Source organism: Pleurodeles waltl, chromosome 11 (assembly GCF_031143425.1).
Source record: "Pleurodeles waltl isolate 20211129_DDA chromosome 11, aPleWal1.hap1.20221129, whole genome shotgun sequence".
In the NCBI taxonomy this organism is placed as follows: domain Eukaryota; kingdom Metazoa; phylum Chordata; class Amphibia; order Caudata; family Salamandridae; genus Pleurodeles; species Pleurodeles waltl.
The window spans coordinates 592,243,075-592,261,127 of NC_090450.1; the positions used below are offsets into that span (position 1 = coordinate 592,243,075).

The following is an 18,053-nucleotide window of genomic DNA, read 5'->3' on the forward strand; positions in this document are numbered from 1 at the left end:
AGGGCAGTGCAGCAAGGTAACTTTCTGCGCTGCCCTGCGCCACAAAGCCCATAAATATGGGCCTTAATTTTTAGCCTCCACTTTTAAATGTCTTCACATTTACACAGCGTTCTAAAATTTTCAATTGTGAGTAGCTATGTGTATACAATTGATGAATGTACTAATATTACATAATTATTTAGACGGAAGTTAAGCATCACTGTTTTGTGAAACTGTGTAAACTGCAAATATCTATACGCAGGAACTGTGTAGAAACTTAATCACGGAATCAGCAATCTTTCATTTATGGACTTTGTAAAAACTGGACATGTATTTAAATGGACAATGTGGCATCATGCGTTATCTGTTTACTAGAGAACTTTCTAAACTACGTAATCTGCTAATGTTGGTATCTTGTTGCTGGACATTGTGCAACAGGCTAATATTTTATTTGATAGCAATGCTGAAAATGTCTTGAGCCATTATGCAATCTGCTAATATTGTATTGTTTAGAATTTTATGAATTCACTGAAATGATACCATAAATAACTGAGCCTATGCTAAATAGTTGAAACAAAAGACAGGGTAAAAACTTAGCAGACTTGCCATGTAACAAATAAACATGCAACATTTGAAAAAAGTAACATATTGACTACAAGTTACACTTTCATGCCCCAGACCTCTTTTTCTGATTAACAAGGGAGTAGCTCCTTACAAGGGGAATATCTATTTAAAGGACAATGTCAAACTGGAATTGCAGAAATTGCCAATATCGGTTTACTGAGCATGGTGGAAATTGTTAATAACGTTTTTCTAAGTAATGCAAAAATAGCAGATTCCTCTGTAATATAAAAAGGCATCACACATCAGTTTAAAACATACATCTCGCCACTCTCACCTCACAAAGTATACACATCAAAAATGTAAATAACTAAGACATTTTAAGTTTAAATCAGACATATGCTTTTCATGAATGTTTTATGTGCAGGATAAGAAATTAATGGGGGCCGTATGTAGGGAAATACTTAGACACATCCTAATGGAGTGAAATGACTTGATTGAGAATCATCCTGGGCACACAGATACCTATTCCACTACACCCCTCCTCCTCCGCTGTCCTCCTTGTTCTCTTGTTCACCGACACCTTGTCCGAGGATAACCCAAAACATGAGAAAGGATAAATGATGAAAAATGCAAGCCCAGTCAAAGACTGATAAATACATGAATCCTGCTTCAGATATTGACAGACATTCCACTGAGATTCACTTGAGTCAGTGAATAATCGACTCAAATGACATTGGGACTATCCTACATGCAATTCAGATTTTGTGCAAAGCAGTTGAAAGGAAAGTTGGAAGCAAACTTCATTCTCCTCCATCAAGACCTCCGTAATGTGGCAGGTAGAGTCGTAGAAGCGGAAGGTCAGAACTCTGTACTAGAAGAAGACGTTGCCAAACTTAAACATAACATGTCAAAGCTGCTTTCTACTGCTAAAACTCTTGAGGAAAGAGTGGAAGATGCAAGCAACAGGTCAAGGCATAATAACCTTTGGTTTGTGGGGTTCCAGAAAGTGCCTGATTCCACCGACCCAGAGATATTCCTGGATATGTGTCAACTCCTGATGCTGGAGGCTCGACTCTCATTTTGGTTTTATGACAGAAAGGGCTCACAGGTCCTTGGCTCATAGCCCCCCACTAGGTGGATGCCCCACCAGTCCCCATGGTCGCCAAGATATTCAGTTTTCTTGACAGAGGCTGTACACTCTAAAAATGTTATAAAGCAGGTACCCTTCTTTTTCAATTTACCTGCATCATTATTTTCCCAAACTGGAACAAGCTTGTCAATACCAATCATAAAGTAATCCATAATTCTCAATCACACTTCTTTGAGACTCAACAGGAGGTATGGGACTGGACAGCGGAGGAAAAAGAAGTTGGCCACGACATCCCCCACGAGTCAAGATTGACCATTGAACCCTGCTGCCCTTAGGCGCCTTTCCAGCCAGGCCAAAAAGAAGGATGAGGTCCTGCAGGGGTCAGAAACATGCGTGTGGCTCACCAAACTCCTCTCAGAAAGACAAAAGTCATCCCTGCACTCATCACAGTGATGTAACTAGTCACCAATTATCTGCACCAACCTTATTCCTCCTGTATGGAGTATTCAGATGAGGAAGGACCACTCTGATTTACTCGTCCTAAACCTAAAATGTAGTCAGATGCAAAAAGGGCTTGAGCATTTATGAGTTTGAGTTCTGGTATCAAAATGAAGGAGGTTTGTTACTGATCCACTATACACACTAATAGTATGTTGCCTTGGCAGAAAATAAAAACAGAAGAGTTCTATTTCTAATGCCTTATTTAAGTTGTCATAATGATTTGTTTAGAAAGAGTTTATTGGGTGACAGATATTTCTCAGGAGGAAGTATGGGATGGGATGGTGGTTGGTAGAAGGGATGTTCTACTTGTTACTGTTACTTTAAGTTGTTTGTGTATAAATTGGGCAATGGAGTCCAAATTTTTCATAGTGTTGCGTCGCCTTTGCACCACAAAAGGAGGCACAAGGGCAATGCAATACGAAAATCAGATTTACCAAGCCACGCCAGGCCACCTTGTGGAGCCCTGCATGGCTTAATACATGTGGAGTAACGTAAGGCATCGCAAAACGCTGCCTTGTGATACTCTGCCCCAGGGAGGCGTTCCATGGGATGGGCATGGGTGTTCCCATGCTTCCACCAATGGAATCTGGCACATTTCGAGATTTACCATTAGTGGTAGACCTGGAAATGCATCAAAATGGTATGCCTCCCCAGGGGAGCGGTATTGTGGAGAAATTGTTTCATTTCTCTTTGTTTTATCCTCTTTGTACGTGTGCTGCGTTCTGCAGCTCAAATACATGTAGAAAGCCTCTGAGGATTGTTTTTGTGTAAGACGGTGTCCATTCCTTTACAAAAGCAATCCTGCCTGCAACGCAGGCACCCTTGTACCATGACACAAGGACGCCTGCATTGGTACTAGGCAGCCGAAAGCACACCAGTGCAAGGAAAAGACGGGTTTGTGCTGTGTAATGTTAAAAATGCTGTATTCCTGCCCTTTTATGTGGAACAGTGCAGCAAGGTGACTTGCTTCATTGTGCTGTGTAAAAATGTGATAAATCTGGGCCTGAGTGTCCATTTACAAAGATATAAGGTTCCCTTCTCATTGACACAAGTTTATTGGCCTCGAGGTTTATTAAATTGATGGTCTAGGCTCGCTGACTGCAGTAACTTCCACAGCCCAAAACACCCATGACTAGCATTACAATTTTGTCCTGGGATGGCAAAGGCCTGCTGAATCCTATCATGGAATGCAACAACAACAACATCCCTTTCCCCTTAGCTGCACTCTGGAACAGTTATCTAGGACAATACTTTATCACTTTTGCACGCATAATTCTCACTGCCCCTCCCCTTCTCTTCTTCCCCAACTGTTTTGCTTGTTTTAATTGTGATACACTTATATGATTTACAGTCCACAAGAGGGTATACCCATCTCCTCACGGTGTCACAGAATTCTCTCCTCAAGCAGATCGACCATAAGTTGGGTCTGCGCCAAAGTTGCTATGGTAAGATTTTAACCTACCTACTGCACAGTATATCTGGATACACTCACAATGACTACTACCTACCTATCTAACAACAAATACAATACATGGGATTATAACACAATGCCCCAAAACTTGTACCAGATATACTTTATCTCTATATATCTATCTATATATATATATATATATCATTATATCATTGTACTTACCCTATGTTTGTGTAATGCATGTTTTATTACACAGATCTTTTTGATTGTATTTTCGATAATAAATAAAGCAAATGGAACAGAAAAAAAGGATGGCTGTCCTTTGCTTTACCAAAAGAAACATGTCTGAAGTCCTCATGCTACAAGAAATCCATTTAATGATTTTGGATTGCCCTTTCCTACCACGCTTCAGCCACACCACGGTTTTCCATGCTGGGTTCACCTGCAGTTCTACAAGAGCTTTTCTCTGGTAGTGTCTGTGATCACTTCAGACCTGCAGGAAAGATATGTTGGAGTTGCTGGTCTCTTGCAAGGGAAACATTACAATCTTCTAAGTGTCTGTGTGCCACCCCAACTGCCCAAACCTGCCCATGAAGCAATCAAAACTATTATGCTGAACTTCCCATAAGTTATTACTACTATAGAGGGAGATATCAATTCCTCACCCGTTCCTGACATGAATTCCTCAGAGCCCGAAACCAGGCTGTATGAGGAAAACTAAATATAACAACCTTAATGACCTCCATGGGACTGTGCGACACAGGAGGTATGGCATCCATAAGATAGACCTCAGATGCACATAGGATGCTCTCGCATATAGACCTCCTGGTTCTCCTGGCCACCAACATTCTCCACATGACTGCAACAACCATCCCCCATGTGGTATTTTAGACCACTCACCCATTACTGCTTACTTTCAGACAGCCACCTTAGACCAGCTCTCCCCATCTAGCACCTTAACAAATGGTGCCTCATTAATGATCAGTGCTTTGTCTTTCTACAGAACTTTGACCCTACTTTTCTACAAACCAAAGTTTGGTTAACTTGGTGGGCACATTGTGGGCTGCTGGTAAAGCCATCACGGAGATTGTGAACCATAATCTGAGATGTAAATAGAAAGATAAGAAGGGCTAGATAACTGAGCTCGAGGCCCAGATCTTGAAACTAGAACATCAGTGCATGACAGAGAAACCAAATATTCTCTACTGTCAGCTTGAACTTGACAGATTAGGCAGATTTCTCTGGATGAAGGCTGATAGTGCTGGAGGTTCTTGACTAAGAAGATTTAGGAAAATGGAAATTTGACTGGGAAGCTATAGCTGGCCACTAATGAAATGACATCTAGAATTGTTCCAGAAATCCTAGACCATAATGGCTAAAAGAGACGCAAATCAACGGAGATTGCAGATTACTATCTAACACTATACTCAGCGTCCTGCTCTTCTGGAGAAAAAACAAACTCTCTCCTAACAGACCTACCGCTCCCAAAACTCACCATGGAAGAGATAGACAAGGCTGTGCAGGATATGAAATCTGTCAAACACCTGGGACAGATGGCTTCCCCCGTAATACAATTTTAAATTCTAAGAGATCCTCTGCCCCCATCTGTTGAATCTCTTCAGAAAAGCAAAAGTAAACAAGGCCTCCCCGCCCAGAACTCGACTCAATGACCATTGTAGTTACTCATAAATCCAGATAGCCCATGGATCAATGTGCCTTATACCGGCCCATAACATTGATCAATATGTAAATTAATATATTGACCAAAGTCATAACTAACAGACTCCAGCAAGTTCTGATCACCCTTATCCACCCAGATCCAGATGGCTTTATGCTGAATTGTAGCACCTGACACTGCATATATCATGCACATATATATATATATATGGCGCTAGCCCCCTTTACAACATACAAGACACCTGTGCCCTCCTACTCATAGATTTCGAGAAGGCATTTGATTCTGTTCACTGGTCCTTCTTAGAGTCTTTGAATGTATGGAATTTTATCCCCGCCTCCAAAGATATGTCAAAATGCTTTACTCAGAACCCTCAGCAGAGGTGCGAATAAATGGTGTGGTCTCAGAATCATTCCCTATATGCCACGTGACCAGACCAGACAATGGAGCCTGCTGTGCCCACTCCTATTTGGGTGGAATTGGGGAGGCAACAATGAAGAAAGGATATCACTTTACATCAATGATATACTGTGTTCCTGGCTAATTCCCGCATATCGGGACCCCACATTTTGCAAGTCCTTGATTTATATGAAGAGACCTCTGGGCTGAGCGCAAACTGGGCTAAATCTCTACTAGGGGGATAATTATTCTCTACATTGACAGCCATCTATTCCGATTAAGTGATTGAGCTTCCAATACCTATGTACTTACATTATGCTGGAACACAACTTGAGATGAAGCCTCAATCTCTCCCCTCATTAATAAAATGGAAAAAGACTTTCAGAGACTTGCAAGGCTTCCACTCCATATTCTTGGCAGAGTAACCCTGTTCAAAATTGTTTTCCTTCTATGCTTTATCTACACCCTTCAATATTTCCCAGATAGCTGGTTCAAGACTCTCACATCGAAGATTCAATACTTCAGTAGGCGGGTCACCCTCTTCGAATTGCCCTAGAGAATTGTAGGCAATCAATATATAATGGAGGGATGGAAATAGAGGACATCTGGTTGTATTACTGCACTACACAGATTTTGATAACCAATGATTGGCTGGGCAGGGGGTGTGATGACCCAGCCTACCAGATACATTTGTCCCTTGACAATGTTATTGGTATGCTCTATGATGCGTCTGTTCCCAGAAGCCTCCCAGAGGTCACCAAGGTAGACCTCCTGAGCTGGTACTTGGCACTGGCTCAGTTGGCTGGATAATATTGACACAACAAACCCAAAAATAGAAATGGCTGAGACACACTGCCCAGCTAGGGGGATTCAGTAAATGGGACAGAATAGGTATTGCCAACCTAGGGGATATAAGGTAAGGTTCACCCATGAAGTAATTTCAAGGCTTACAGACTCATTTTAGACTATCTCAAACCCAATTCCATAAGTACCTACAGGTCTGTTTTGCCCCTGACAGCCACCATGTCTAACTCACACCACGCAGACTACAGCCTACTGGAAGCCAAAATTCTGATGGGACAAATAGAGAAGGGCAGAATATATCAGATGTACCACATCTTAATTATTAATGACCCCAACAGATTTGTAACCCTCAAGCAAAAATGGTAAGGGTGGATTCCTTAAGAACACTGATTGGCAACAGGCTGAAAATAGTCTTCAATGAAACAGCTATCTCCTCCGATCTTAGGCTGGGCCAGCTGAAGTATCTACATATGACTTACTTCACACCCCACACCTGTGGAATGTGTGCAAAATTCCTGTTCCTACCTGTTTTCGCTGTACAAACAAAGGAGCAGATTTTTGGGACATGGTCTTGGTATGCAGTAAAATTTGCAGACTATCCAAAAGGAGCTGTCTAGTGTCCTAGAAAGACAGGTAGATCTGTCACCCAAGATTAGCCCTATCAGGTATTCTAGATGATGTTTGGGGAGAACCTGCAGAAAGCACATTGTGGTAGGAATGGCCACGATCATTGCTAAAAGAAATATTGCACATAGATGGAAATCCCCAAACCCTCCTATATAGTCAGAATAGGGTACAGCTATGGACTGGTGTGCAAAACAGGAGGAACCCATTTATAAGGCCTGGGAATTTTCTAGTAAGAACTCTAGGATTTGGGGGTAATCTTGGGACTATTATGGGCTAGCAAATGTGTATTGAGATGTATGTCCCAATACACGGTTGGAAAAGGATGGCTCAACAAAGTATACAGATGTTGGATACTGTTTTGTCAGTTTAATCATATGAAATAAATGCAATGAAGATCTCAATAGCAATCTATGTTGTAAATGCTTAGGAATGGTGATAACAGTGTATATAATGATAACGTTATTATTGATTACTAAATATAAAACAACTCCTTAAAGTCAAGACAGGTAGATTGGAAAGGTGGTATGCTCAGTGAGCTAAACACTTTCAGTTGGGCTATGCAGTGATCTTCAGTTCACAAGTTTAATTCCCAACGAGGCTGACTCAGACTTCCATGCTTCTGAGATGAATCAATTGAACAATTGGGTAATAGTAGCATCTGTTATTTACAGTGTTGAGAAACAGCAGCAGTTTGATTTAAACATTCTACAAAACAATATTAACATTAGATGTGTATCATGCAGTACTCAAAAAGGAGCCCAGTTACCAAAATAGAAGCAAATAAAAAATTACAGAAAACTATTTGTGTGTTTCTTGTGTTCAGTATTATATATATTTTTTAACAAATGGTGTAATTTGCCTGAAAAATGCAAATAAGCATTTTTATGGTAAGCAACAGCAGCAAATAGGAGGGTGAACAAATGCACAAGACCAGAAAACAGCTGGCAAGGCACAAGTGAGTAATGTTCCCACCTGCAACCTCTGATCAGCCGACCTCGCACTAGCTACAGTCCCCCGCATCCAACGAATCACCACAGGAGGCAGGGTCTTCTCATACCTCGCCCCCAAAACCTGGAACTCCCTGCCCACCAACCTCCGCAAAACCAAAGACCCCCTGCTCTTTAGAAAAAACCTCAAGACATGGCTGTTCGAACAGTAATCCCCCCTTCCCCCCCACAAGCGCCTTGAGACCCTCACGGGTGAGTAGCACGCTCTATAAATGTTTTTGATTGATTGATTAATGTTACAACAAATTTAATAAAAAGGGAAAAATTGAATAGTCATGGGAGTGACCAGTTAAAGCAAATTCCTCTGGTAAAAAGAGTGTCTAATTTAAAAAAATGGCAGGAAAAGCAGAAGAGAACATTTCCCGGTTCTTATTCCTGTGAAAAGGAATTTCAGCATTATCACGAACATTAATACTTGCTTCTTGGATGTAGATGTTCTGTTCCTTTCCTTTTGGGAAAAATGAAAGCATGCAACAATATATATCAAAGCTTTTGTGAACTAAAATATACTGTTTTGTAAATAGTTATGTATTGGATTTGGGTGTCAGGAACACAATTTAGTGCCACTATGAAGCATGGCTCTCTAATGTTTGTCAGGTTGTTTTGTTGTTTTTTATGTTATCTTGCAAATAGATAGCGGTTTATGATACCTGAGCGTCTTTTTTTCTTAGGGACCACATTGATAATACTTCATAAGGGAGCAATACATTTAATTTAACAAAAGGCACACTTTTGATTTTGTGGAACTGAGTTACTGTACTTTTATCCAAAAGCAGAAATTTACTTTGGTGTAAAATGATGAGTAATTGTAACAACTTCATGTTCTTTCAGTCATAGTAACTCTTTTTTGGTAATTTCCTATGGCTTTAGCTGAAAAAGACCCATCAGTGGAGGAATCCTATCATTCTCTAACAACGCCTCCTACTTCTCCTATAAAAGAGCCTTCCATTTCCCATACTAAGAGTCCAGTTACCTCGCCTTGCAAGTCATCTGAAGGTAGGTTATTATTTCTTACATGACATTGGCTTTTTTTAAGATGAAACATGCATGACTTAAATATAGACATATATGTTCCTTCATCAACAGTATTTTAAATGACAATGTCACTACATGCATGTTTTACACTCTTCCCGAAATATAAATGGTGCTCTACTAACCCCCTAAATTGAATAATAAAACAATATGTGGCACTAAACCAGTGATCAGTAAGATTGAATGTGCCAAAATGTAATAAAGGCTTTTTAAAAAATAAAATTGAGATTCGCTTGCATTCTATTTTAAATGGATCTAGCTGACTGCTTGTGACGTGCTTGCATTTCCTTTTGGCTTACTTTTGCTCTTCAAAATGTGGTGTCCTAGCAGTTTTCTTCTCAAGCAATACGGTTTAATAGATGAATTATTTTCCTGTTCATTGACATCCAAAATGGTTTTCATACATACTCCCACTTCAGTTCCACTTTAGAATGGACAATTGTGTCCACTTGTGTCTTTCGTTTCATTGTTTTGCTAGGTACTTCCCTTGCTACCTATTATGCCTATTTTTGCTTGTGTACATTAACATTCAAATGCTGTCTTTCAGCTCATGTTTTTTATGTTTGTCTGCATGTCCAAAGTGATGTTATTCAATATATTGCTTTGTTTACGTTTATTTATTTTATGGAAGAGTTGTATTTAGATAGTGTTTAATTCATGTAACACTGCTGCTACATTATACATTCTGCTGTACCTCCACACTGCCCCCCAGAAAATAACTATTAGTGGTAAATTCTGGATTGTTCATGGATCCTCTGATGTACAACATGTTTGTTCTGTGCTTGTTCTTAGCTTTACTTTTGTCCAATTCGGATTTTTTAAATGATTATTGTAACGGTCATAGGTTTTGCATTGTCCATAATCTTGTCTGTGTATAACTGGGAACCTTAACTGTCTTTCAGTCATTTCCCAAAATGTCCAACCTTGTTTCTCTGCATTTTGGAGATCTCTTAAACAAAATGTAGGTTTCTATTGCAGCATATTCATATTTCTAGTGTGTGGTATATTTATATGTCTTGCATAATCCCCCAAATTATAGTATAACATTGTTATGTTGCTTCGTGGCTAGATTCCAGTACAAGCATGCACATGCATACAAATATGTAGACAGTTACGTTTCACTGCTTCAAGAGCACAGTTGCAAACTGTACCTTTGTGTTAAAATGATCAAACATAGCCAGAGGCCCAGATTCTGGTAGGTAACATGCAACGCAGTGCAGCACCCAAAGTTGCTGTGCTGTGTGACAGAGAGCAGGACAGTTCCATATTCTCATAGAAATGGCACTCTCCTCCTCTTTCCCTAGCACCAGTGCTGTTTACAGCTGCCGTGCACCATGCACACACTTTAGCGCCATAGTGCTATGGTGTGTGTGTGAGTCTAGCATACGTTTTGTACAAGAAGGGTATCCTTCCTGTACAAAATACTATGCCTAGGCAAGTGAAAACATTTCTCCGTCTTGCTCCTGCTTTTCAAAGGTGTTAATTTTTGGTGCTAAACCATTTCTTCTGATGTTTCAGAATTGGGTTGTGTGTGTGTGAGTCTAGCATACGTTTTGTACAAGAAGGGTATCCTTCCTGTACAAAATACTATGCCTAGGCAAGTGAAAACATTTCTCCGTCTTGCTCCTGCTTTTCAAAGGTGTTAATTTTTGGTGCTAAACCATTTCTTCTGATGTTTCCGAATTGGGTTGAGAGTCAAAATACAAGGATGGTAGCATGGGTACGCTCAGGTAACGCCCCCCTGAAGCAAAGTAAAGCTAAGCAGCGTTTCACGCTGCTTTGCCACACAAACCAACACAAATACCTATTTGCGTTGCTTTGTAAATGCCAAAAAAAGTTTAGTGTTGGTTTAACGTTAAAAAGTATTGGTAAACTGATGCTAAACCTTTGAGAATCTGGGACATCATTTTAAAAGCTAATTGATGTAACAAGTCAGATGGCAAAAGGTCAGCTTAACTGCTATGCTATCTTTTTATATGTCATTGAATGGCTGTAAGGGCACAAATCATCAGTGAAATTAGAAACAACTAAAAACTATACATATTGTGTCTATGTGCTTAATACCAGCATCACCATAGCAACAAGGTTTCATTGGCAAATATGGATAATGGAAGGCTTTTGTATTGCCAGCTAAGCCCTATTTCATAATAGTCTTTGCTTCCTGAACATGTGAAAAAGCAGAAGTGAACAACATGAACCCATACTGCCCCAAGGCCAAAACCTTTGAAATGTGAACTTTTAACTTTTCTGGGATAGTATGTATGAACTGAAATTTACTTTCAAGAAAGCTGTCTTTGTGTATATTCTATAATCATGGTCATCAAATCATAAATGTGCTATAGAAATATGCTGTAATTATTCTTTAGAAATGTAAATGAAATAGTTCAGGCAAATGCATTTTTAACACTAAAATACTGGAACTTGTGGCATCCAGACACATCCATTTCTTGCTGACCATTGAATTGATTGACAGATGAGATGGATCTGAGGATTTTTGACATCAGTTTCTGTGGCAAACATATCTGTCCTGTGTTTCATAGTGTTTGTATGTCTGTCTTCAATGTTTCCTTTCTTTTTCCATGTGTGCCTTCATTCAAGGAATCACCTCAGATTCTGAATATGTGTCACTTTAGTAAGTATAGAGAGCTTTGTAATCCCTGATGATTCAGGCAATATTTTATTTACTAAAAAAAGATGACGATAATCTCCAAAATAATAAACATGCTATGATTTGGTTTTACATTGTAGTAATGCGTGCTCATAAAAATGCATGATTTCTTTACCTCAGACAACATTTTATTAATGTTGCTTTGTTAATTTTGCCATTAAGGACACATTTAACATGTTTAAATTGCCATCTAATTTAAATATTTGCTTGATACACCATTGATTGCTAATATATTAATTATGTTATGCCATTTAGGAAATCAAAACCACAACAGTGAAGTCCCTGGGTTCTTTTCAATTAGTGGAGTTAACGTTATGGTAAATGATTTGATGCTGCACTTTAAAATGTACAAAATAACTTTCCATCTGAAAGGAGAATTATAATTATTGTAAGCCCCCTGGAGACTTACTGATGCTATGTTACATGGTTCTCAGTTTAGGAAGAAATATAACCTGTTGTGTTCTTATTGTTGTGTTGGCTTTGCTTCTTTTTCCAAACACTGGAATTTTAATCTCTTTGTAATCCATTGTCATTATTTACACTTTTTGTGAGACCTCTGCATGCTGCGCTCCAAAACTGTAGACATTAGTCATCTAGTTTACTTTAAGCAGGCTGTTGCAACCATATAATCAGTTAGTTTTCACATTCTTCTTCAGAATATATACTAATTCATTTATGTAATGTTAGTCCCTAGTGGTGGGTTTTGAGTAGGAGAAGTGCTACCAGGATTCTGAACAAAGCTATGTTTGTTTTAGTTTCCATGGTGCCTACCTGCATTGAGTGTGTGTAGAATGCCCTAACTGAGGTATATCCTCAGTCATAGAGTGGAGGAAATGTGAAGTTTCACATTTAATATGATTTTCTTTTTATTAATATTTAACAAGTTTAACATTCAACAAAATATATAACAAATAACTTTTAATGTGAAAACCTTTTCCCCTTACTTTAAATAATAAGGGTGTTTAATCCCCTTGCCCACAATATTACCACCTCTAATGCCTGGTTCTTTAACTTTAGAATTGCATGGAAGTGTGAGAACAGCATTGCAAATATTTGTGAATACTCTCCTACTTTCGGCTCTGTGACCATCTACGCTCATTCCTAAAACCACTATTTTTCTCCCCGGAGTCAGAACTGTATAAGTTTCTGCACACTTGGCCAAACGTCTTAGAATGGTATCTTCACACAGAAACAGGTTTGGATCCTGTGTATGTGGATTAGGAGTATCCATGCTAAGTTTCTACAGTTTCTGCATCTAAAACCTAGACTCAGAAAACCTTTTGTACATCAGGGTCACTTTCTTTATTCTGAAGGTATTTTACCTTACAGTCATATATCATGAAGGGAAAAATATGTGCACTTAAATTAAATGTAGGTTTCTATTTTTATCCATTAGCATAGCTACAGATAATAATGTATGGAAATCTGTTGAGGCGGAACAGAAACACTTCCATGCTGTTTTCAATTCTATGTAAAGGTTTACAGGTCTCTTATCTGTTTTCCCCGGAATCATTCCTCTTACTGTACCATTTAAGTATTGAGGGTAATTGTCATGTCATGTAGAGACAGAGAATATTTTTGGTCCAACTTCTTTGTAATCAACATAAGGGTGAATAATACAGAATACCACTGAAGTAAGCTTGAATGTGTACTGCATTTACTGTAATATATATGTGACGGATTGAATGCTGGGATGTGAGGCAGTGTGCTCCCACCCTCCATCTATTTAAAAATACTTTGGCAGCATTTCCCACAACCCCAGAATGGAAAAGGCCTGCAGCTCTTTACTGATGAAGGGCTAAATCCTGAAACATGTGTCTAAAGATATACAGCACTAGCTGCACCAATAATGGTGAAAAACTACAGACTACCACTGAAGTAAGAGTGAACTTGTTCTACATTTACCATAATGCAATAGGCCGAACTGAATGAATTGAATGCTGGGATGTGAGGCAGTGTGTTCTCACCCTTCTTCCGTAATCACCATAATTAGTTAACGCTGTTTAAAACTCAGTTTATATAGTCAGGGCTACAGTTAGTATGTTCCTATGTCATAAGTTGACCCAGCAATAGCAATAAAACATGTCATAAGTACCTAAGGTCTGGTAAGCTTCTTTCCAGGAGACCAAGAATTTAGACCAAAAACACCCTTATTGAGTTTAGAGTTTTTGCTTTAAAACATGTTCCAACCTCAATTAGGGGTGGAGAAAGATACCTGAAACTACAATGTCAGTAGTATTAATCCTTGATGTGTTAATGTGATTAAACAATGCTTTTGTACTTCGTCTAGAATGGATGGCTACTGAGGAGAGAGTAAGAATGCTTCATCCACTCTCAACATTCTTTTTCAAATTAGTTGTAAAAACAAAAAAACAGTCTAAGAGGTACCAGTTTGTCTCATTTACAACTTTGGTAAATGGCTATGCATCACTCATAAGTACATTTAATTAATCTGTGGATAAATGAGAACCTAACACCATTACAAATATGAGAAACTACTATGGCATCTACAGTTTTGGCTGTGTGTGCGGCCACCTTAATATTCCTATCTATAAGGTGATAACTTAGAATAAGGCAGAAATATTTGAACATTATGTTGAGAAATCTAAATAGGTTTTTGAATTCAACACTCTAAATAAATATCAGACATCTGTCTGCAATTAAACCTTGCTGATTACTTTATATAGTGGCTCCATAAAAGAAAGTGAAACTGATAAGTAACAGTAAGCCATGAAGTTTATTTTTGTTGCTCACACACCAGCACTTTATAAGGCATGAACCAGGAAATAAGCTATTTTTCAACAATTTTGGACTAGCTTACATATCCAGATCCCTTTTTTGACATTTCAGAAGGCAGGAGATGCTAGTAAACGGTTTTTACAGATGGTAGAATGTTAGGTCTGTGACCAGTGAACAGTTTTTCAAAATGTGGCGTTACTTACAGTAACACATGGCTTAATAATGCATTTCCTGTATGGAAATAAAATGGAATTTAGTTGCTGCATTCTTGTTGCAGTAGTTAAAAGAATGGTAAATAATCTTGCTGCTTTGGAACTGTATGTCAATAATAAAGAATTGTTAGTATCTTCAATGTGAATACAGAAGTAGATCTTAGAAAATAGTCTGTAACTGATTGGAATGGTATGTGTTTAATAAGAGCTAACACATGTAAAACCTGTGCTCCTGTGTGCATGGTTGTTTCTGAAGATATTGGGGGTGCCCACTGAAAAACAAAGCAGTAACAACTGTGCCTTCCTCTTTCTGTTTTATTGAATTGTGTGTTTATTGATATTGCCTGCAGAGTGATCATATTACATGCAGTGTTTAGGTGTCCTGGATTGGATATAGGACATCTGATGGGGGAAGATCAATTTTAATTAAAATGTGATGTTGGATTGAAAAAAATACAATTAGAAAGAGTGCACAATATAACTAAGTGATAGGACTTTTCACTTTGTGATATAGCTAATCACTTTTTTGTACCATAATTTGGTGATGGGGTTTATTTGCGTAAGAGCACCCTGAATTTAAAATGTATCTGCAGTAGGACGGGTAATGATTTGTATGCATATATGTCACCAAAATGTGAGCCACATAATGGAAACTGTAAGAATATAATTGAAAATAACTAATTTAGTGTATTGTGGATTTGCTATCCTTGAAAGAGCTCAATTAATCTAGTAGGCTCCTAAATGAAACAAGTGAGTTACAGTTACTACAAGTTACTAAACATGTCTGTTTCACTGCATGCCAGTTAGTCCCAGGAATATTTGAGGTTAGAAATGTTATTACTAATGTAGATTTTTTTTTAGTAAATTATGTAGGAAAGTTGTAATTTTATTAAAGACACAGAGGCGATTATTATGCTTTCTAATCTTGCTTTAAATTAAATAGCAGCAGTCAATATATCAGAATAAAACCACACATCTCATCAGGCTGTGAGATGAGTAGTCAATGGGATGAAAAAATGTATTAATCACAATGACCAATAGTATACTAGCCCTAAGTATAATACCTAGGTTGACTGAACAGTCCTCTTTTCTTGTGTGAGGTGTTAAATATAAATGTTGGACAAAGGTAAAATCAAAAGCACAATAGAAATGGCTAGTTAAAATGTGAACACTTCTTGGCAAAAGTCTATAAACGTATGTCCCAACAAGGTGGATGAAGTAGAATCCTGGTGTCCAGGCAAGACTGGAGCTGAAGAAGAAGGCACAGAAGATCCATGGCAAGTTGACAGATCCTTAGTGTTAGACCTGGCATCCTTGGCATGGTTTCCCCTGTCTTTTTGCTTTTGTTTCCTGTGTTTTTGATTGTGTGCTGGACTTTGTTTTTGCTGGTTTCAGTACTCTGGGCACTTTACCACGGCTGACCAGTGCTAATGTGCAAGTGCTCTCTGTGTAAACTGTATGTGTAATTGGCTTTTCGATGATTGGCATATTTGATTTAATAGTAATTTCCTAGTAAAGTGACTAGAGGTGCCCAGGGCCTGTAAATTAAATGCTACTCGTGGGTCTGCAGCACTTATTGTGCCACCCACGAGTAGCCCTGTAAACATAGCTCAGACCTGCCCTGCTGTGTCTGTGTGTGCAGTTTTAAACTGCACAAACCTTCTATTTTCGTACAAGTAAGGCACCCCTAAGGTAGGCCCTAGGTTGCTCCATGGGCAGAGTGCAGTGTATGTTAAAGGTAGGACATGTACTGATGTGTTTTACATGCCCCGACAGTGAAATACTGCCACATTCAATTTTCACGGTTGCAAGGTCTATCTCTTTGGTAGGTTAACATGGGGACTGCCTCTAAATATCAGTGCAGTTTCCCATTGGGAGCAGATAGAGATATGGAGGAGTGTGGGGTGTCTGAACTTTTAAAAAATACATCTTTTTGTAAAGTTGGTTTTTAGATTGTCAGTTTGAAAATGCCACTTTTAGAAAGTGGGCAGTTTCTTGTTTAACCATTCGGTGCCTCTCCCTGCTTGTGTATATCATGTCTGGGTCAGACTGACATTTGAGCTGTTGTTAATTCCCTCTAGACAGTGACACAAAGGGAGCTGGGGTGTAGCATGCATATCCTGATGAGTCTCCTGGGCTAGTGTGGGGAGGGAAGAGCTGACACACCTGAAAGAACTGTGCCTGTCCTTACACAGTGCAGTCTCCAACCCTCTGGTGTGTGTCTGGGGCCAGGCCTGGGCAAGGCAGGATCTTGTGAACAACAGAGACATTTCTTTGAAGTTTGCCTACTTCAAAGGCAGAGAGGAGTATACGTAGCAGACCCAAACCCCCAGATTTTTAGATTTCTTCTGTATCAAGAGGAACCTCCTCCAAGCAGAAGAGCTGGAGGAGGAGTACTTCCCCTTTGCCTGTGAGTGTACTTTGCTGGATTGGCCTACAGTTGCTGCCTCTGTCTTTGTGAGGACAAAGATAGGACTTTTCTGTGTTTTCCTGCTTGTGAAGAGTCTGTAAGGGCTTTGACTGAGCTCGCCCCCTGTTCTGAAGTCTCAGGGCCATCAAAGACTTCCTTTGCCAGCACCTGGACTCTCCTGCGCTGAGACTCCTACCCTGCCAAATGGTGCTTAATCCAATCCCTGGGACCTTGAAAGGAGAAACTGGTGGAACCAAGACTGAAATCCATGCGCAGGAGCTGTGCGGGACAAAAATCGGTGCAGGACCTACTTCGCGGCTCACAAATCGACACACCACTTGCATCGCGGCTGAAAAATCAACGCAACACCAGTGTGTGGCTGCCAAAATTGACGCCTCACCACGCAGCGCGGCTCTTCACCACAGTGTGCTGGAATTTCGCACACGTCATCGCTGGGTGTCAAAACCACAGTGAACCTGCGCCGACCCAAGGTTGTCCATCCCAAATCGACATCTCTCTTTTGCGGATGGAAAAAAAGATGCATCTCCTACCCGACCGGAGAAGAAATGACTCATGGCCTCACTTGCGAGTAAGGAATCGACACATCGCTGACTTTTCCGATGCATGCTCGCCCATGCAGCTTTATTTTTGATGCAAACCAGGTACTTTGTGGAACATCAAGGGATGCCATTGTTTTCTATGAAATAAGACTCTTTAATTGAAAAAATCATAACATTACTTGTGTATGTTGGATTTTTATCATTCTAGTCTTGTTTGATTTAGATAAATATTGGCTATTTTTCTAAACTGGTGTTGTCACTTTTGTGGTGTTTTCACTATGTTACTATGTGTGTTGGTACAAATACTTTACACATTGCCTCTGAGATAAGCCTGACTGCTTGTGCCAACCTACCAATTTAAAACTGCACACAGAG

At 39.4% G+C, this 18,053-nt stretch overlaps 1 protein-coding gene across 2 annotated transcripts in view; it reads left to right on the forward strand.

The window, feature by feature from the left end:
- ADD2 (adducin 2) overlaps nucleotides 1-18,053 on the forward strand; it is a 309,265-nt gene that overhangs the window by 274,743 nt on the left and 16,469 nt on the right. For both annotated transcript variants that reach the window (XM_069214100.1, XM_069214101.1), the window contains exon 14: nucleotides 8,928-9,053. In XM_069214100.1, the coding sequence (XP_069070201.1) occupies nucleotides 8,928-9,053 (126 nt within the window). The remainder of the gene's footprint in view (nucleotides 1-8,927; nucleotides 9,054-18,053) is intronic.